Source organism: Histoplasma capsulatum, genomic scaffold (assembly GCF_000149585.1).
Source record: "Histoplasma capsulatum NAm1 scaffold_4 genomic scaffold, whole genome shotgun sequence".
Classification (NCBI taxonomy): domain Eukaryota; kingdom Fungi; phylum Ascomycota; class Eurotiomycetes; order Onygenales; family Ajellomycetaceae; genus Histoplasma; species Histoplasma mississippiense.
Genome location: NW_001813979.1, coordinates 1758335 through 1773219, shown reverse-complemented (window position 1 = coordinate 1773219; position 14885 = coordinate 1758335). Strand labels below are relative to the sequence as shown.

Here is a 14885-nt window from a genome sequence, read left to right as displayed (position 1 = left end):
GAGGCAAGTCATTCTTGCTGAAGATGTTTTTTTAGATCCTCTCGATTGTCGTCGCCCCCTAGACGAATGACGACAGAAAATTCTGCACCCAGCTGGACAAGCAGTCACAATTTTAGTAATACGAGAACCGTGCCGGCATGATTGGCTTCAAGCTCAGCATTAATTTACTGTGTGATTCAGAACTCAGGACGGAATATCTGTCATGTGGTATGATTCAAGGCCTTATAGCAGAAAAGGCCTCTCAGCTCTTTCAGTGGGTAAGTAAACTCCGTAACTCTGCTGGTTGGAAATTCAGCTCATTGATGGGTCTTCATGTGTCCGCACTCCCCTCCAATTATTTCACCATTTTCAAAAAAACGGAATCAAGACCCTAACAGCATCTGTTCTCCATTTGTGCATCCATTCATGGGCATTTCGGTTCTGACATCATATTGTTCCTGCTTGGTTTTCTTTCGACATCCCCTCGAGGCACATTCATCATCCCCCGCAGCACATGACCCATATCTCCGCCAGAGATGGAATCTTCCACTCAAATTCCGCGACGAGGATTCATCACAACGATGTGACCCTTTATGCTTTGGCTACGTTCGAATACAACTGGCTTTTTTGAAACAATTCGTCAAAATAGCTGACAGCGATAAATTAATCCTGTTTCCATTGTTTCAGCTCTCGAGTGATTCTCTACCCGTTATTCCTCCCGCTCTCTCAGTTTCATCTGGAGAGAGAGACTGCAATTTCCAAAGTCTCCCTGCGATGATGCAACAAAGCAACCTTTTATGATGATGATTGCACTAAATTAGAAGCTAACTTAAAAGGAAGCCGATTTTCCCCCCTTTACACAGCACAGCGATGATCGCTTCAAATGCCTTTCTCAGCCACCCCAATCACGATGCTGTATTCTTCCGGAAGAAACCCATGCAGATTTAGAGGGGAAAAATTGTTAATGGAAGGAGTTGGCGGATAATTAAATCGCTTGGCATTTGACAGTTGCTCCTTCACAGATTAAATTTCTAGCAGTTGGCTTTTTTTTGAAAAATCCTTTGCTCCATAATAATAATAAATAACTAAGTTAATAATAATATTATTATTAATACTGAATAGAGTTTGTTTTGTTAGAGGAGTGTTTGTCTGTTCTTCCATAGAAAGGAAGGCTTAAGATAACGAATGCGCCAATTTAAAGAGGTATTTTGATTCAGATGAAGTCGATATATCGGTGTACTTGGTGTGTTAGCTTGATACAATCTTACCTCCAAGATTTGTAACTATGTGTATGTATCATAATACAGAACTTCCTTCGCATTCTGTACTAGTTATACGTCGTACATGTAGATCTAAAATACTCAACAAAGATCGAAGGTTCAAAGCTCATCAAAACTAACAACTTCATATCAAAAGCTAAGTTGTTTAAAACAAAAATTGTGAAACAGACCTAGATATTTTATTCTGAAAACAGAGATACAATGAGAATCATAGGGCGTTTTTTGAAACAAACTAAAGAATGTTTGGGAATTTTTTATTATCCAAACCAATAAGTTGGCAGTGTATTTCCTGCTGATAATCCCTACATCATTTTCTATAGTCAACCAAGGTAAAATCCAACCATTGAGAAAAAAGGATGTCGTCTTGCTGGCAATATAGATCGTATATGGTCGGTCAATCATCTCTGATGTCATTCTCTATTGTGTCTCAAATTTCACTTGATATTGCAGCCCAGCTTATAACAAATAGCTTTTGGATGAACCTATTCATTGGGCGCATGCGCTGTACAATAGATATTCTTTGCAATGTCGTTTTAAATATGATCCAACGCTGGTATATAGCTACGAGAAAAACTACTAAATGTTGTTACATTTAAAATTTAGCTGTAGTTGGCAACTACTAAGTAAAAAGGCTAGCTGTAACCATTAAGATTTGATAGTGAAGACACAGGTACAATTGCAGGAGAATGTACAGTACCAACTGAAAGGAAAGGAAAAGGGAGTGGTAATTGGTATCAAGCTTCCCATCACTGCTGTTTTGGTCGCTGATGCATTCATGGTGTTGTTTTACCAGTGTATTAGGGCTGCACCAAAGTAAGCCGGGGTACAACTAGATTGCTCCCCAGATTAGTGGTTTCCGGTACTGCCAAGCGCATATAGGCTGGGTGAGGAGACCCTATGTGGCCAAAATGGTGCCTTTCATACGAATGATATTGGTGAGAGGACGAAGTTAAGCGGATTACTGTATTGCAGACGCACAGTTTGCCATAAGATTGGCCAATCAGAAACTACTCCACCATCCTCCTTTTTATCCAACTCGCATTCTGTTTTAGGTTGGGGCCTGAACTCAGTATTTGCGGAGAGCATAATAGCAACTTAATGCAAACACGGACCGCTGTGGCTAAACTCATCATAAAGTTAAGGCACGAAGAATATTCCGCCCTCCATTTTTTATATCGGAAAATAAAAGAGGGAGAAAACGACCAAAACGATCAAAGATGAGTCATATTTTCCAAAGTTCAGTAATAATAGATATTATTTGAATCCGTCAGACGAGTTGCTTTCGAACAACTAAATTGATCTATTCAACTTTCGGGTACGGTATTTTGTTATTGATTATTGACCGGGAAAATATATCATCGCCTCTATTTCTAATAATAAGAGCTATTGAACTGGATACCTCCACTCACAAAATAAATTATTCTAATAATAATACGGACTGTAACGTCATGGCCGTTGCAAACACTAAGTGCTAATTTCGAAGTTTCCACAAAGTTTCGGAATAATCTTTCGTTATGGTTGCGCACTGCATGGTAGGTATTTTAACTTTAAGGTTACATGAAATAGTACCTGGGAAGGGGAGTCTGACTCACGTGGTATCTGTGGACAACACCTGCAGAGCTGCCAACATGAAAATGATTAGAATTGCAAATTACTTGTATACATACCATATGATGATGGAACGATAGTTTTTTTAGACATCGATGCGCTGCCTGCACGGTTAGGTTTTGGATCTCTGTATTTCCTGTTGGCTACAGTACTATCCATTCGACGGTCCCCGGATCACCTGAGGATAATATAGAATGCGATAACCTGTTCTTTGCTCTGAAGTTAACTGATTATAACAATCTTTCATAATATAGTTATAGAGCAACTCTGAGGTGCTGATGGATAATTTACTGTTGTAATATGGGCAAATGGGCTAAACCTATAGAAGAATGATATAAATACTATTCAATGTGGATAAATGAATCCGCCAGAGAGACCAGTTCAAGAAGATTAAAGTAGATTGTGATATATTATTCTAACACACTGCTGCCATTGATGTTTTTATTTATTAATCGATTGAATTATTTACTCCTAGAATTGTGAGTTTATTCAGTGTCAGGATGCTATCTGGAAAGGGGTACAGCTGCATCTGTCAAAATCCAGATTCACCCTTGGAAGCTCAGCGCCCGGAGCCCCGTCAACATTGCCTTGTCCATGGAAGATTGGTCAGACGAAACCCAGCATACATCTTCAACCTCCAAATACGGGCGGCGAGCCACTTTGCTCTTGTACTTGCTCCCGCTCCTGCATCGGAATCCCGAAGCTGTACCCCTTGTCGTCTTCTACTTTGTAACCCCGGTATGTAAGGGGTTTTGTATCCTAGTTGCGCAGGTACCATAGTACACCCCTCCAGTCGGTGTCAGTTCCCAGTCTATTTTTGTAGATCTTGTAGGACAGCGTGTTATCAGGTCGGGGGGAGGGGGGGAGGGTGGTTGCGCATTCCACTATTAATCTGTGCAAGGTTTCAAGTAATTGAGGTGTGGGACGGAAAGCGTCGCGTGGTGGCTTCAAGCCTTGATGGTCAGTTTGATTGTTTAACTCATGGCGGCAGAGTCTAATACATCTCATTATTCCCAACTATCTTCTTTCCGTTTAAAAATGTGTAGTTAAACCAGAAAGTTGCATAATATAAGAAGGGCATCTGTTTACTTTCACATCGACCTGGAGGGTCAAACTCCCCAAGTCTTACTTCGGAAGCGTGCCATATACATAGTAAGTTAGACATCATTCTTTCTTAATTTCACGTAGTGAACGGATTTACTCACTGACTTCTGGCTTTGGATTTCATCTGCTAGGATATTTGAATGGGGAATAAGGAAGTGAGTTGCCCTCCAAATGCCATTCCTTCCTGCACTGTACAGGTAGAGCTGGAGTACATGACGTTGATGATGAATCATTGACCCACGATAAGTTCAACACAGCTGGGAATCCAGCAGCTTTCCACTGTCCTGTACTCCGTACGCTGACTGTAAGAACGGTATGTCGTGTACAGAATATTATATTGTGTACACTAATGAGTTTGCGGAGGTACTGTATGTAATATCGCCCAACCCCCACTGTGGCTATTACTTCCAAAACGGAAGCTCTAATAAAAGCCTCATTGGCCATTCTTCTTCCACTGGTGTAATTTTTTGTGGGGTGGGTTATTTTATGGAGCGGTAGCCATCCTTCGGCAAATAATCTGATGGGTGGTAATAGGAGTTATAGGACAGAAGTCAAGGTAAAGGGACTGCTCAAATGCTCCAAGAGTACATCTGTACATTAAGTTAAAATGTCTCTGTTAAGTTAAAAGCGATTATTTTGATCTTTTTTCGTTTCGTAATTATGACGATATTTTGCATTTTGTTTTTTTCTGCGCTAGCCTTCGTGATCGTAAGCCAAAGACGAAGCAGAATAAGATAAAATACCAACAGCATCACAAGTTACACCCCCCTGGGGGTGAGCGAAATGATTAACCTTGGAACTGTGGAATCCATCTTCATTAGCATGCTGCATCCATCCTAGTGATCGGCCGCTTACTGCTCGTTACAGCAATACATAAGCCAATACAGGAGTGGTCGCGTACTGGTTTGGTAAGCGGGTCAGGCTATCATACCGGGCCTGGCAAACCCAGCAAATAGTAGGACACAGCGCCTCATCGGCTGACTGCCTTGTATGTAACGTTCTCCGTCCCGGTTACGTGACCGCACCAATAATACGGGCCAACCTCCACCTCCAGCACAGCACCAATGCTACCAGCGCTACCACTCCACTACCAGCGTTAACCTTCCACCCTTGCCCAACATCCCCGGCTACTCTCCCCATCCACTGCTCCACCGCCAGGAGAAGAGTCAAGCCTTCGCTCACCCCAGCGCTACAGCCTGTTAAAAGGACCGAAAAGCCAGAGACGGAGACTGCCTGGCAAACGGCGACAAGAGGGCCTTCCCAGCACTCCACGGTCAGCGACGTCGATGAGAGATAGCGTCCAGTATTGTCTTTCTGTCTCCATTAATCAGCGCTGTTGGCTTCATTTTGCCTCACCGTCTTTCTCCTCGTTGCCGCCGCTGCCAGGTGTTTTTCTCTCTCTCAACCAGCGAACGCTCACACCTCTCCTGACTTTTTGTCTCCCCTGCCGCTGTTCCTCCCTCAGCGCCTTACAAGGTGATCGACTGGTTTCTTCGCTATACATCGGTTTTGCTAGACTCTACTTTTCTCACCTTATATTTCCCTCATCTCTCACACGTTTCCCCCCTTTGTCTCCTTGATACATCATCACCCCCCACCCAAAAGGGCTCTATACCACTTCACCCACTCGACTCGTAGGGCCCTGACAACTTTTCGCCCGCCATTTCCGTTCTCCCCAAATTTTCCCTTTCTCTCTGCGGATCATTTATCCATTCCCGAAATAAAAAAGCAGCTTCTCGATTTATAGCCGCCTCGTGGATTGATTTCTTTATCATAGCTGTTGGCGGTCTCTCACTAGCTTGTGTGTTTACTGTCCTCTCGAACAGCTTCTTTTCTTCATCCGTCGTGGCCAACCTCGAGATCTATTGCCATCTGTGTGATATTTGAGAGCTGGCACCTCGTCATTTTTCTTTTCAGCTTTCTTTTTTCAACTTAATATTTTCACTTGGCGATTTGGGATCCATAGTATCGCAGAATGGCTGTTGGACCTGGTGTGGACAATAGATCAGATCCAGTGCCGGCAATGCCATCTCCAAACGAGAATATCAACAGCGTGCATGTCTCGGCTCTTTCGTCTTCGTCATCCTCAATATCGGATACTGAACATGATCGAAAATCCAGGGCTGACCGTCCCCGCCTGGCGAGTCGGAAACCCAGTGCCTCCATTCTTGTCCCCCGCGACCATCCTGAAATCGAGATCGAGAAGGAGGAATTCCCCCCGGACGACGCTCGTGCCATGAGTCCGAGAAGGAACTCGGCAGATGTTGAGAAACTCAGTAGAGAAGCAAGAGAAGCCTTACAAAAGTGAGTTTCGCGCAAAAAGTACAATCGATCAACAAAGGACTCTTCTCTTACGTGATATAAAACTCTTTCCGGTTGGCTATAGTGCCATATGTTGTTTTTTCACCACCTTTGACAAAGTTGACATGTCCCATGTCTTTCTGTATATGAAGCTAACCCGACGCGTCCGTGCAGGCAAGCAAATACCTTGCAGTCATCTCTGCAAGCCCTCGCAGAGCGCATTGATGAGGTCAAGTCAGACCACGACAAACTAGAAAATGAGAATAGATTCCTACAGGACTATATCGGTGATCTCACACGGACGATGTCCGCTAAGACGGAGGTTACATCGACCAGTGGTGTCGGGAAAGGCAAGAAACCACAGAAGTGATCAGTTAAACCCGGGGGGATGTTGAAATGCGTTTCCCACCTCTTATTTCCGTTCTTCCCCCACCCACTCTCAAAATAAACAATTGGCTGTTCCCTTGGTCTCGACGACCAGGTTGAGGACATAGCGACTCATACCTCGAATTCATCTTCGATCCATTCATGATACTATTACGCATTACGACCCTCGATCAGCAGCGTTAGCATAACCTTTATTATCGCCTATAATACACCCTTAATCTTCTTAATCATGTGGAGTCTGTACCTCCAAATCAAACACACTCCCCACCGCGAAAGTCGACTGCAACGCATTACTTTAGTCATTCGTTTCTTGAGCGACGTGTTCTTATCGTTATTGAGTGGTTGCGAAACGAGATTTACGTATTACGCCTCGTTAGAATCACCCCCTTCGATCCAAGATACCCCGTCAGTTTTAGACACTAGCAAGTTTTGCTTGCTTCTTTATTCTTTTATCCATCTTCGCACGAGTCGTACCCCGTTCTGTGCGGAAATAGAGAGGAAGAGAGGTATCGCCAGCCCGAAATCAAATCCAGGCATTTTATTAGGCTAGTGGCAAGCCGAGTTTGTGAGCATGTGGCCTCATCCTGACTAAAGAAAGACAAATATAACTCAATCGTCAGCAAGAAACAATACCCGGATTTCTCCGTGCCCATACTGGGTTATTAATCTCTTCGTTCTTTTCCGTCTTCTATCTTCCGTAAGAAGAAGGCGCGGCTGTGATCTCTGAGCTAGGTGATGGTGCGTGCATGGTCTACGTAGCCCTCAAATCGACGCAACTATTTTCCTCGCATCTGCGTTTTCTGGGTCGATGTGTAGTGCGCTGCTGCGCTGCTGCCCTTAAAAAGCCCCTATCACTCACTCTAATCGAGCCGATTTGACAAAGGAGACGGATCTAAACTTTCTGCATATGACTGCACATAAATATGCTCAAACCGATGGCTGAGACTGGGATCAAATGCTACGATTCTTCTTTTCAACCTTTTGTCTTTATCAAGCTTTCCGATCCCCTGCTGAATCAGGAGTGCAATATATTCTCTCCCCTTGTCTATCAGATACTTAATTTTCACCTGTGCCGTGTATGATTTTTTCCTTCCTCAGACCCTTTCTTGCGGATTTTTTTTTCCCTTCCCTTTCCTTGAACAGAGTTATACTATTTTGTTATTCGCTTCTGTGCTTTTTCTGTTCCTTCTGGTTTCTTTATGTGCTCTTCTGCAGTTATGGGCTCCAAAGCAGAGGCGTTGAATTTTCTTTCCACTTTTTTCCTTCTACCACTATTTCATCCCCCTTTTGTCCAAATTCTCTTATTTCATTCCATATGCTTCTTTTCTTATCTTTCCGACATTTTACATAAAATTCATGTCGGAAGAAACACACCAGGCGTGGTTGATGGAGTTCATATACGTGTGTTGAAAGGGCTTGGTGAAATTCTTGTCTCCCTCTTTTCTTACTATGGATGGAATTAAAGGATTTGTCGCATAGAAGGGGTGGAGGGAGCTTTTACTGGACTGTTAAGTTCTTCCGTCGTCTTCTCAAAAAAAACCACAAGAAACAGAACTAAAAAATATCATTTCTTCGGGCTCGGTGGAAAGAAATAAATACCATGCCATTCGCACGCACTCACATACACACACATATATATACATACCTTTCAACTTATTTTTGCGTTCTAGACTTTTCAACGCAGTTCCTGGAGCCCCTGCTTTTGCTGCTCTATCACCCACTACATTATGTCGTCTTTTGTCTTTTTTGTTTCGGTGCCGCTTTGTTGCCTGAAGGATTTTACCATCGTACATTATGAGAATATGTCCCACTTACTTAGCTCTTACCTCCTTCCCCTCTATTTCAAGCACCCTATACAGAATCCCAATCCATCCATTTACCTATCAAACATGGCAAGTTTTTGAACCTAGCTTTTATTCTATGCTCTACCTTATTCCCCGTAACCCTTTTCCCCACACATATCTCATATGCCCTTCATATCACAGTATCCACAGAGTACATGTACAGTTCAAGCTAACGAATAAAAAGAACAAAAGTAGAAAATTCGAATCAAGGACATGCTTTAGTTCCTTTTTAATTTTGCTCCTAAAAGAGAGAAATTTCATTAGATATCATACATACTCTTGGTACTGTACATTTGTCGTCTTCGTTTTTCTTACGGCCTAAAATTTCCATATGAAATTCAGCTTTGCTCGACTCTATTACGTCTCCTTCGCGTAACGTCCATGGGAAATTTTTTCGAAAGGTAAAAAACGTATTGAAGAAAATGGCTGCCGGGCAAAGGTTTGTCTTGATTTACTTCCTCTGCGTTTGGTTTTTCAGATAGGAGTAATTCAGCCACCCCATGCATGGTTCCTAGGTAAATATACCAGTAAGTGCTCAAAAATAGAAAAGAGAAACGGGACGGCTGGGTTGGAGGAAAAGTGTCCACTGGAATAACCTAAGATTCACCTTCAAATTTCTCTATTTTTTTCCCCCTCATCTGTTTTCACTTCCCGTTTCCCGCTTCCGCGGCTGCCGCGTATTACTTTCCTGTAACTGAAATTTGAGAGGTAAACGACAAACGAATCTAATTTGTAACTCATAAATCATTAGATACTACCCACTATTATTATTTATAGATAGAATTAAAAGGGGGAAATATATGTATAAGAGATGTTTTGTTGATATAGCAAAGGTCATCAACATCATCGAACACGCACTCCCATTTTGAAACTCGAAACAGAATAAGACAATGAATTAGTGTGAGAACTCAATGATGAGATAAAAGATGATCCAAATATATAAGCTTGTAATGTATATAACTGTCAAATAAAGCCATCACAATTCCTCACACACTAGGGTGTGAACAAGGGAAATCAAGAAATCCTGAGGGCTTGGAAGAAGCTGGCTAGATAAGATTCAATAAACACCACCCCCTCACTTGAAAATTAACTGCAAGAGGTCTTGGGTTTGTGATGAAAAAAGGGAGTCAAGATGAATATAGACTTTGGTGGAGATTGATTATTTATTGTGTTTGTTGGTAGATTGTGATTGATTGGTTAGTGATTGACTTAAGAAGCAATAAACAAACTGCTGGGGGTTTGGCTCTCTCTACTACTGACATGGCATTGATGATGATTGAGCTCTTTTGCCCCAGCGGTCAAACTAACATAAAGACATGAATCACAGAAATATATACATGTGCATATGTCTGCTGTTTGTGGATTGACATGACTTGAGAGAATAAAATATAGAGGTAATGTAAAAAGAGAAGCATATGCATTCATTCATCCATTGCTTTTTTGAAATGAAGTCCAATGCACACAATCATGGAAATAAAGAACTATTGAAACCCTGATTTGCTTGAATGCAAAGAGAGAAAGAAAGACCTGGCTGTATAGAAATGAAAAAAAAGAAACTTTAGCATAACAAAAACAAAAATGGAATGAAAAGTAAGAATGGAAAATGCAGAGAATTTGACAGGATCAGCTTTTCAGAATTTGAAAAGACGATGATAATCTCTTGTTCTGTTTGCTGTTGTCCCATCTTCTATCAAATCTACAGTGACTTGAGATTACGTCAAGAAATAAGTAAAATAACAGTTTTATTTTTATCTTTTTGAAGGGGAGGGGAAAGGCGAATGCTAAAAGAGATGAATATATATATCTGATGCCGACTGCGTTTCGTTTATTCATTTAATTTTGTATGGGGGTTTGGTTTGCAGGAGGTGATGATTTTGGAGTTTGAAGGAATTCCGAAAAAAGTTGGTGTGACCGCCCACGCTCTACCTACCCTATCCCATTTATCAAAAAAAAAAAAAAAAGGAAAAAAATTATTTTTAGAGAGAAAGAGAATACGGGAAATGAACGGTTGGGGGGGTGTTTCTTCATGGAGGAATGTTAAAAGCGTATTTGTCAACTCAATCAATCTTCTTTTTTAGTTTTCAATAATAAGGGGGAAGTGTGAGGTAGGAAAAAGATAAATCGAGAAAGTAGAATAATAGTTGTTGAACTTCCCAGCCGCTAAAATCAAGGAGGAACGAGAGTGGGAGATTAAGAGTGAGAGACAGGAGAGAGAGAGTGTGTGTGTCATTGGGAGATTGATGAGTGATGAAAAAGGTAATCAGGAGCTGGCGCGGGGTTTTGAAGGTAAATAAGGAACAGAACGAATATTTCGAAAAAGACGGGCAAAATAGCAAGACACACAGTTTCCCTTGTATCCACTCCTCCGATCTAAAAACAGCAAAAATACTCAATTATTTTCCTATCATCTACTCAGCTGCCTTAGGCGCATCCTCGGCAGCAGGAGGGGGTATAGTATCCTCCTTTTGCGCGCTGGGAGCCGCGGCGGAGCCAGCGTCGGGAGCGGGTTCCGCCTCGGATGATGTCCAAAGAGTCTTGAGCACAAGTTAGATATTCAATCGCCTACTTCCAGAGTTTGATTATGGGACAAGAAGAGGTAGTACGTACCAGGTTATCTCTCAGAAGTTGCATAATAAGGGTCGAGTCTTTGTAGCTCTCCTCACTCAGTGTGTCAAGTTCTGCGAATTGAAGTTAGTTACGCTCTAAAGGACAATCTCATTTTGAAGTAACAACGTACCGGCAATAGCATCATCAAAAGCTTGTTTGGCAAGGTGGCAAGCCTGATCTGGGGAGTTCAGGATTTCGTAGTAAAAGACGGAGAAGTTTAGAGCAAGACCCAGACGGATGGGATGGGTTGGGGCAAGATCGGTCTGAGCAACCTCAGTCGCATTTTTGTAAGCCTCAAGAGACTTGTCAGCAGAAGACTTGCGCTTGTCTCCAAGTGCGAACTCTGCGAGATAGCGGTGGTAGTCTCCCTTCCTAAAACCAACAGACAAATCAGCAAATCAGTCCAACGTACTAAACTCAGGAAAACAAAGAATTGCTTACATCTTGTGGTAGAAGACCTTGGATTCTCCAGTTTCCGCAGAGGCGATAAGATGTTTATCCAGCACATCCAAAATGTCCTCGCAGATTTTGGCCAACTCAGTCTCAATCTTTTGACGGTACTCTTTAATAAGAGCAACCTGCGACTCGTTGCCTTTCGACTCCTCCTTCTGCTCAATCGAGGTGACGATTCTCCAGGAGGCACGTCGGGCGCCAATCACGTTCTTATAAGCAACGGAAAGTAGATTACGCTCCTCCACGGTTAGCTCTTTATCTGCGGAAGCCACAATCTTCATATTTTCCACCATTTCTAATCCGGAGTTAATATCTTCCTTATCATGGTAAGCGCTTGTGGAAAATAGTAAATATCGGACCTACCTTCGTAGCGCTCAGCCTGCTCGGCGAGCTTGGCCAGATATACAGCATCTTCGTAACCCATTATGAATCAAGATTCCTACCATTGATATATTGTAGCGTGAGCTAGGGCATAACCAACATATTCAACTGGAAGAAGAAAAAGATATGAGGGGTTGCTTGTCAAGAGGGGGCTTCGCATTCATGGGAGTCTTGGAAATAGCATCAAAAAAAATCCCTAATAAAATGCGCAAGGTGGAGCTGTAATGTAGGAAATATGGTAAAGGGGATGGGTAAAAGAAGGGGAACAATTAGGAGTGGAATGCTTGGTGTTGTGACACTACACGACGGTAGTTTTCAACCATCAAGAGAATATGACGAGACGCAGATAAGTTAAAAGGATGGCAGAAGCATGGATATGGATGCAGACTACCAAAAATTACAACCCGAAAACATATAATCTTGGACAGAAATACCGATGGGTGTTAAAGCAGCGATGGAAGCCGGTTGCTGACGCAAGACAGTGAAATCACACACAGAAAACAAGAAACACTTCTCACCTGGGATAGGCAACGCGTTGTGACAAGTTAAGATGAAAGACAGATAAAGAATAAAAGTCTTGAGACGAGCAGTGGTTGATCGACAGAGGGCGGATTATCAGGCAGACCGAAAAGCAGACGTTGTGGGTGTGCAGAGATGGGATGGAGGGGAAGAGAGTTGGAACATCGGGGGAAGAAGAAGGTTGAAGATAGAAGAAATGGAGAGGGTGAGAGTGGATCAGGTGAGGAGGTTGAGCGGAGTAGTCAGCAACACGGGCCAGTCACGGCCCCAGCCAGCACGCTCTTTGGGCAACGCTGACAAGGCGTCCATGCGATGCACAGTTGATCATATCTTCAAAATGGCATTTTCCCGGCTACTATCTCCTCTACGTTTTACACCGGTCTTGAGCGGGTATGTTTCACGATTATCTGCTGGTACAGTACATTCAATATTCCCACGTTGTATCGAGCAGATAAGACTCGTATTCTATGCACGAATTTTTTACACAGGACTGAGCGATGATTGTGCATTGAATTTATCAAAGGTAAAAATTATCTGATATACATATGTCCAGCCGTTCGAAATCCATATCGACTGAGCCTCGTGCCCTAGACAGAATTTCAACGCTAAGAAGCGCTGTGCATATAAGGCGTAATTCTTGCTCTCGAGATGCAGTTGGCTGGGTGTTCCCATTTTCTCAATCACACTATTATTAGCCCAGCGATATCGCACAAACGGCGGCAAGCAGGTTGGCAAGGCGGCGATGAAGACAGTTCTTTCTTTCCTTCACAGACACTGGAAGAATTATTTTGCTTCCCCACCTTACTCCCGCTTCAGAGAGGCATACAAAGTTACCAGGAGAGTCGATATTGTTCGTTTCGCTTCTTTGATATGGCCAAAAGAGAATGACTCTCCATTTGTTATTGTTCAACACCGAAGTTGCCAGTTTACGAGCAGCTCTGAATCAAGTCAGATCGATCTACATAAAACATTAGCCTCATTCCTCATAAGAATTATAGTCGGTCAATATTTTCGTGACACTCTTGGAGCCATTCACTGTATTTCCGTTGTGTTTTCCTACAGTAGATCTGAACTGGCAGCAGATAATTGATGTGCCACCTTACATTTACCAGCAAATTATGCTTTAACTGTGGCGACGTTAGGGTCTCGCACGTGGCTGAGTCAGCAATGACGCATGTGCTAGACAAGGAAGCTAGCCTCTGGATGAACTGAGCCCTTGAAGCAAACCTCCACCAACAGCACTCCCGTCCATCCAAACAAACAGTCACTGCCGCACTAGCAAATGTACGATCTCTCTCCCTTTTATAAGAAATAGAAAGTGCTAGTAATTGGTGAAGGTACATCTCTGACGAATAAAGTTGCAGCTCTCCTTTCTGCCTTACCGCTCTCCCACCCAACTCAATTTCCTCTCAGCTTGTGTTCTTTACACAAACTCATACCCTGATCAAACATGCTGCGTCAAACTGCCAGGCCTCTTCTCCGCGCGAGCCAGCCACGCCTCAATCGATTGTTCTCCGTTGCTGCCGCAAGAATGGGTGAAGGTGATGTTGGCGCTCCCAAGTCTACCGGGAAATTGTCCACTACGTAAGCTTGCTTTGTTTTTTTCTCTCTCCCCCGCTCTCTGCGTCCACAAAAACTACACGTCACGACAAACGAGAACGCTGTTCAGATGGTCTACGCAAAGAAAAAACGCAAAGGAAGTTGAAAATTTTTTTTATCGGAAAGTAAGATAGCTAATGGATACTTAATTATTCGACGTTAGCAATTCATGGAGCAAGAAGGAAGCTGCCGATGAAGCCATGTATATCAAGCAACGGGAGATGGAAAAGTACGTTGTACTCCCTTTTTATCTTTATATCCGATCCCTCCGGCCGCGCTCCCTGATCCCCTGTCTTCCTCACTCTAGAAATTTGTGAAGGCAATTGGAGGATTGGGGAGGTGGACAGGGCAGGACCCTGGGAAATTCTAATATGTTAAACATTCAAAACGTATCGGACAGGTTGCGTACTTTGAGAGAAAAGCTGAAACAACAGCGCCAGCATCTCGATGAACTTGATGCTCATATGTACGTGCCTATATTTGTTTCCATTTTCCCACCCGTAACCCCGTGCTGCTTTGCATTTTCAAAGCACCATCCTCTATATCTATGTATATATGTATATCTGACCATTATAAATTTCTTTTACAGTGAACAACTCACCAGAGAACACGGTGGCGAACAGAACTAAAAAATCTACGGATGTACAAAACATTTTCTGTTTGGGTGGTTTTTGATTCTGTTTTCCACGTTTACTTGTGCATTTTATTTTGTGCAAAGTAGCCTTTGTAAAAGAAGATGAAATAAAAGAGTATATGTACCAAAAAAAAAAAAAGAAAGAAAATTTAGGGGCCAGAATAGGAAAATCGAAAAAGGAAGGGAAAG

General features: G+C 42.7%; 4 protein-coding genes across 4 annotated transcripts; 3 read left to right on the top strand and 1 right to left on the bottom strand.

The window, feature by feature from the left end:
- Positions 1 to 3367: 3367 nt before the first annotated feature.
- HCAG_04529 (predicted protein) lies at positions 3368 to 5268 on the top strand (the record flags this gene model as incomplete). The annotated part of the gene is made up of 6 exons (XM_001540639.1): positions 3368 to 3605; positions 3777 to 3827; positions 4300 to 4339; positions 4506 to 4563; positions 4859 to 4879; positions 5167 to 5268. The coding sequence occupies 6 exons, from the start codon at positions 3368 to 3370 to the stop codon at positions 5266 to 5268; spliced, it is 510 nt and encodes a 169-aa protein (XP_001540689.1).
- Positions 5269 to 5946: 678 nt separating this feature from the next.
- Positions 5947 to 6642, top strand: HCAG_04528 (conserved hypothetical protein; the record flags this gene model as incomplete). The annotated part of the gene is made up of 2 exons (XM_001540638.1): positions 5947 to 6275; positions 6447 to 6642. The coding sequence occupies 2 exons, from the start codon at positions 5947 to 5949 to the stop codon at positions 6640 to 6642; spliced, it is 525 nt and encodes a 174-aa protein (XP_001540688.1).
- Positions 6643 to 10911: 4269 nt separating this feature from the next.
- Positions 10912 to 11987, bottom strand: HCAG_04527 (14-3-3 family protein ArtA; the record flags this gene model as incomplete). The annotated part of the gene is made up of 5 exons (XM_001540637.1): positions 10912 to 11037; positions 11111 to 11181; positions 11241 to 11482; positions 11552 to 11858; positions 11927 to 11987. The coding sequence occupies 5 exons, from the start codon at positions 11985 to 11987 to the stop codon at positions 10912 to 10914; spliced, it is 807 nt and encodes a 268-aa protein (XP_001540687.1).
- A 1926-nt stretch (positions 11988 to 13913) lies between these two features.
- Positions 13914 to 14691, top strand: HCAG_04526 (predicted protein; the record flags this gene model as incomplete). Its single annotated transcript, XM_001540636.1, has 4 exons — positions 13914 to 14047; positions 14226 to 14291; positions 14463 to 14528; positions 14652 to 14691. 4 exons carry the CDS (start codon positions 13914 to 13916, stop codon positions 14689 to 14691), a joined length of 306 nt encoding a protein of 101 aa, XP_001540686.1.
- Between the last annotated feature and the right edge of the window lie 194 nt (positions 14692 to 14885).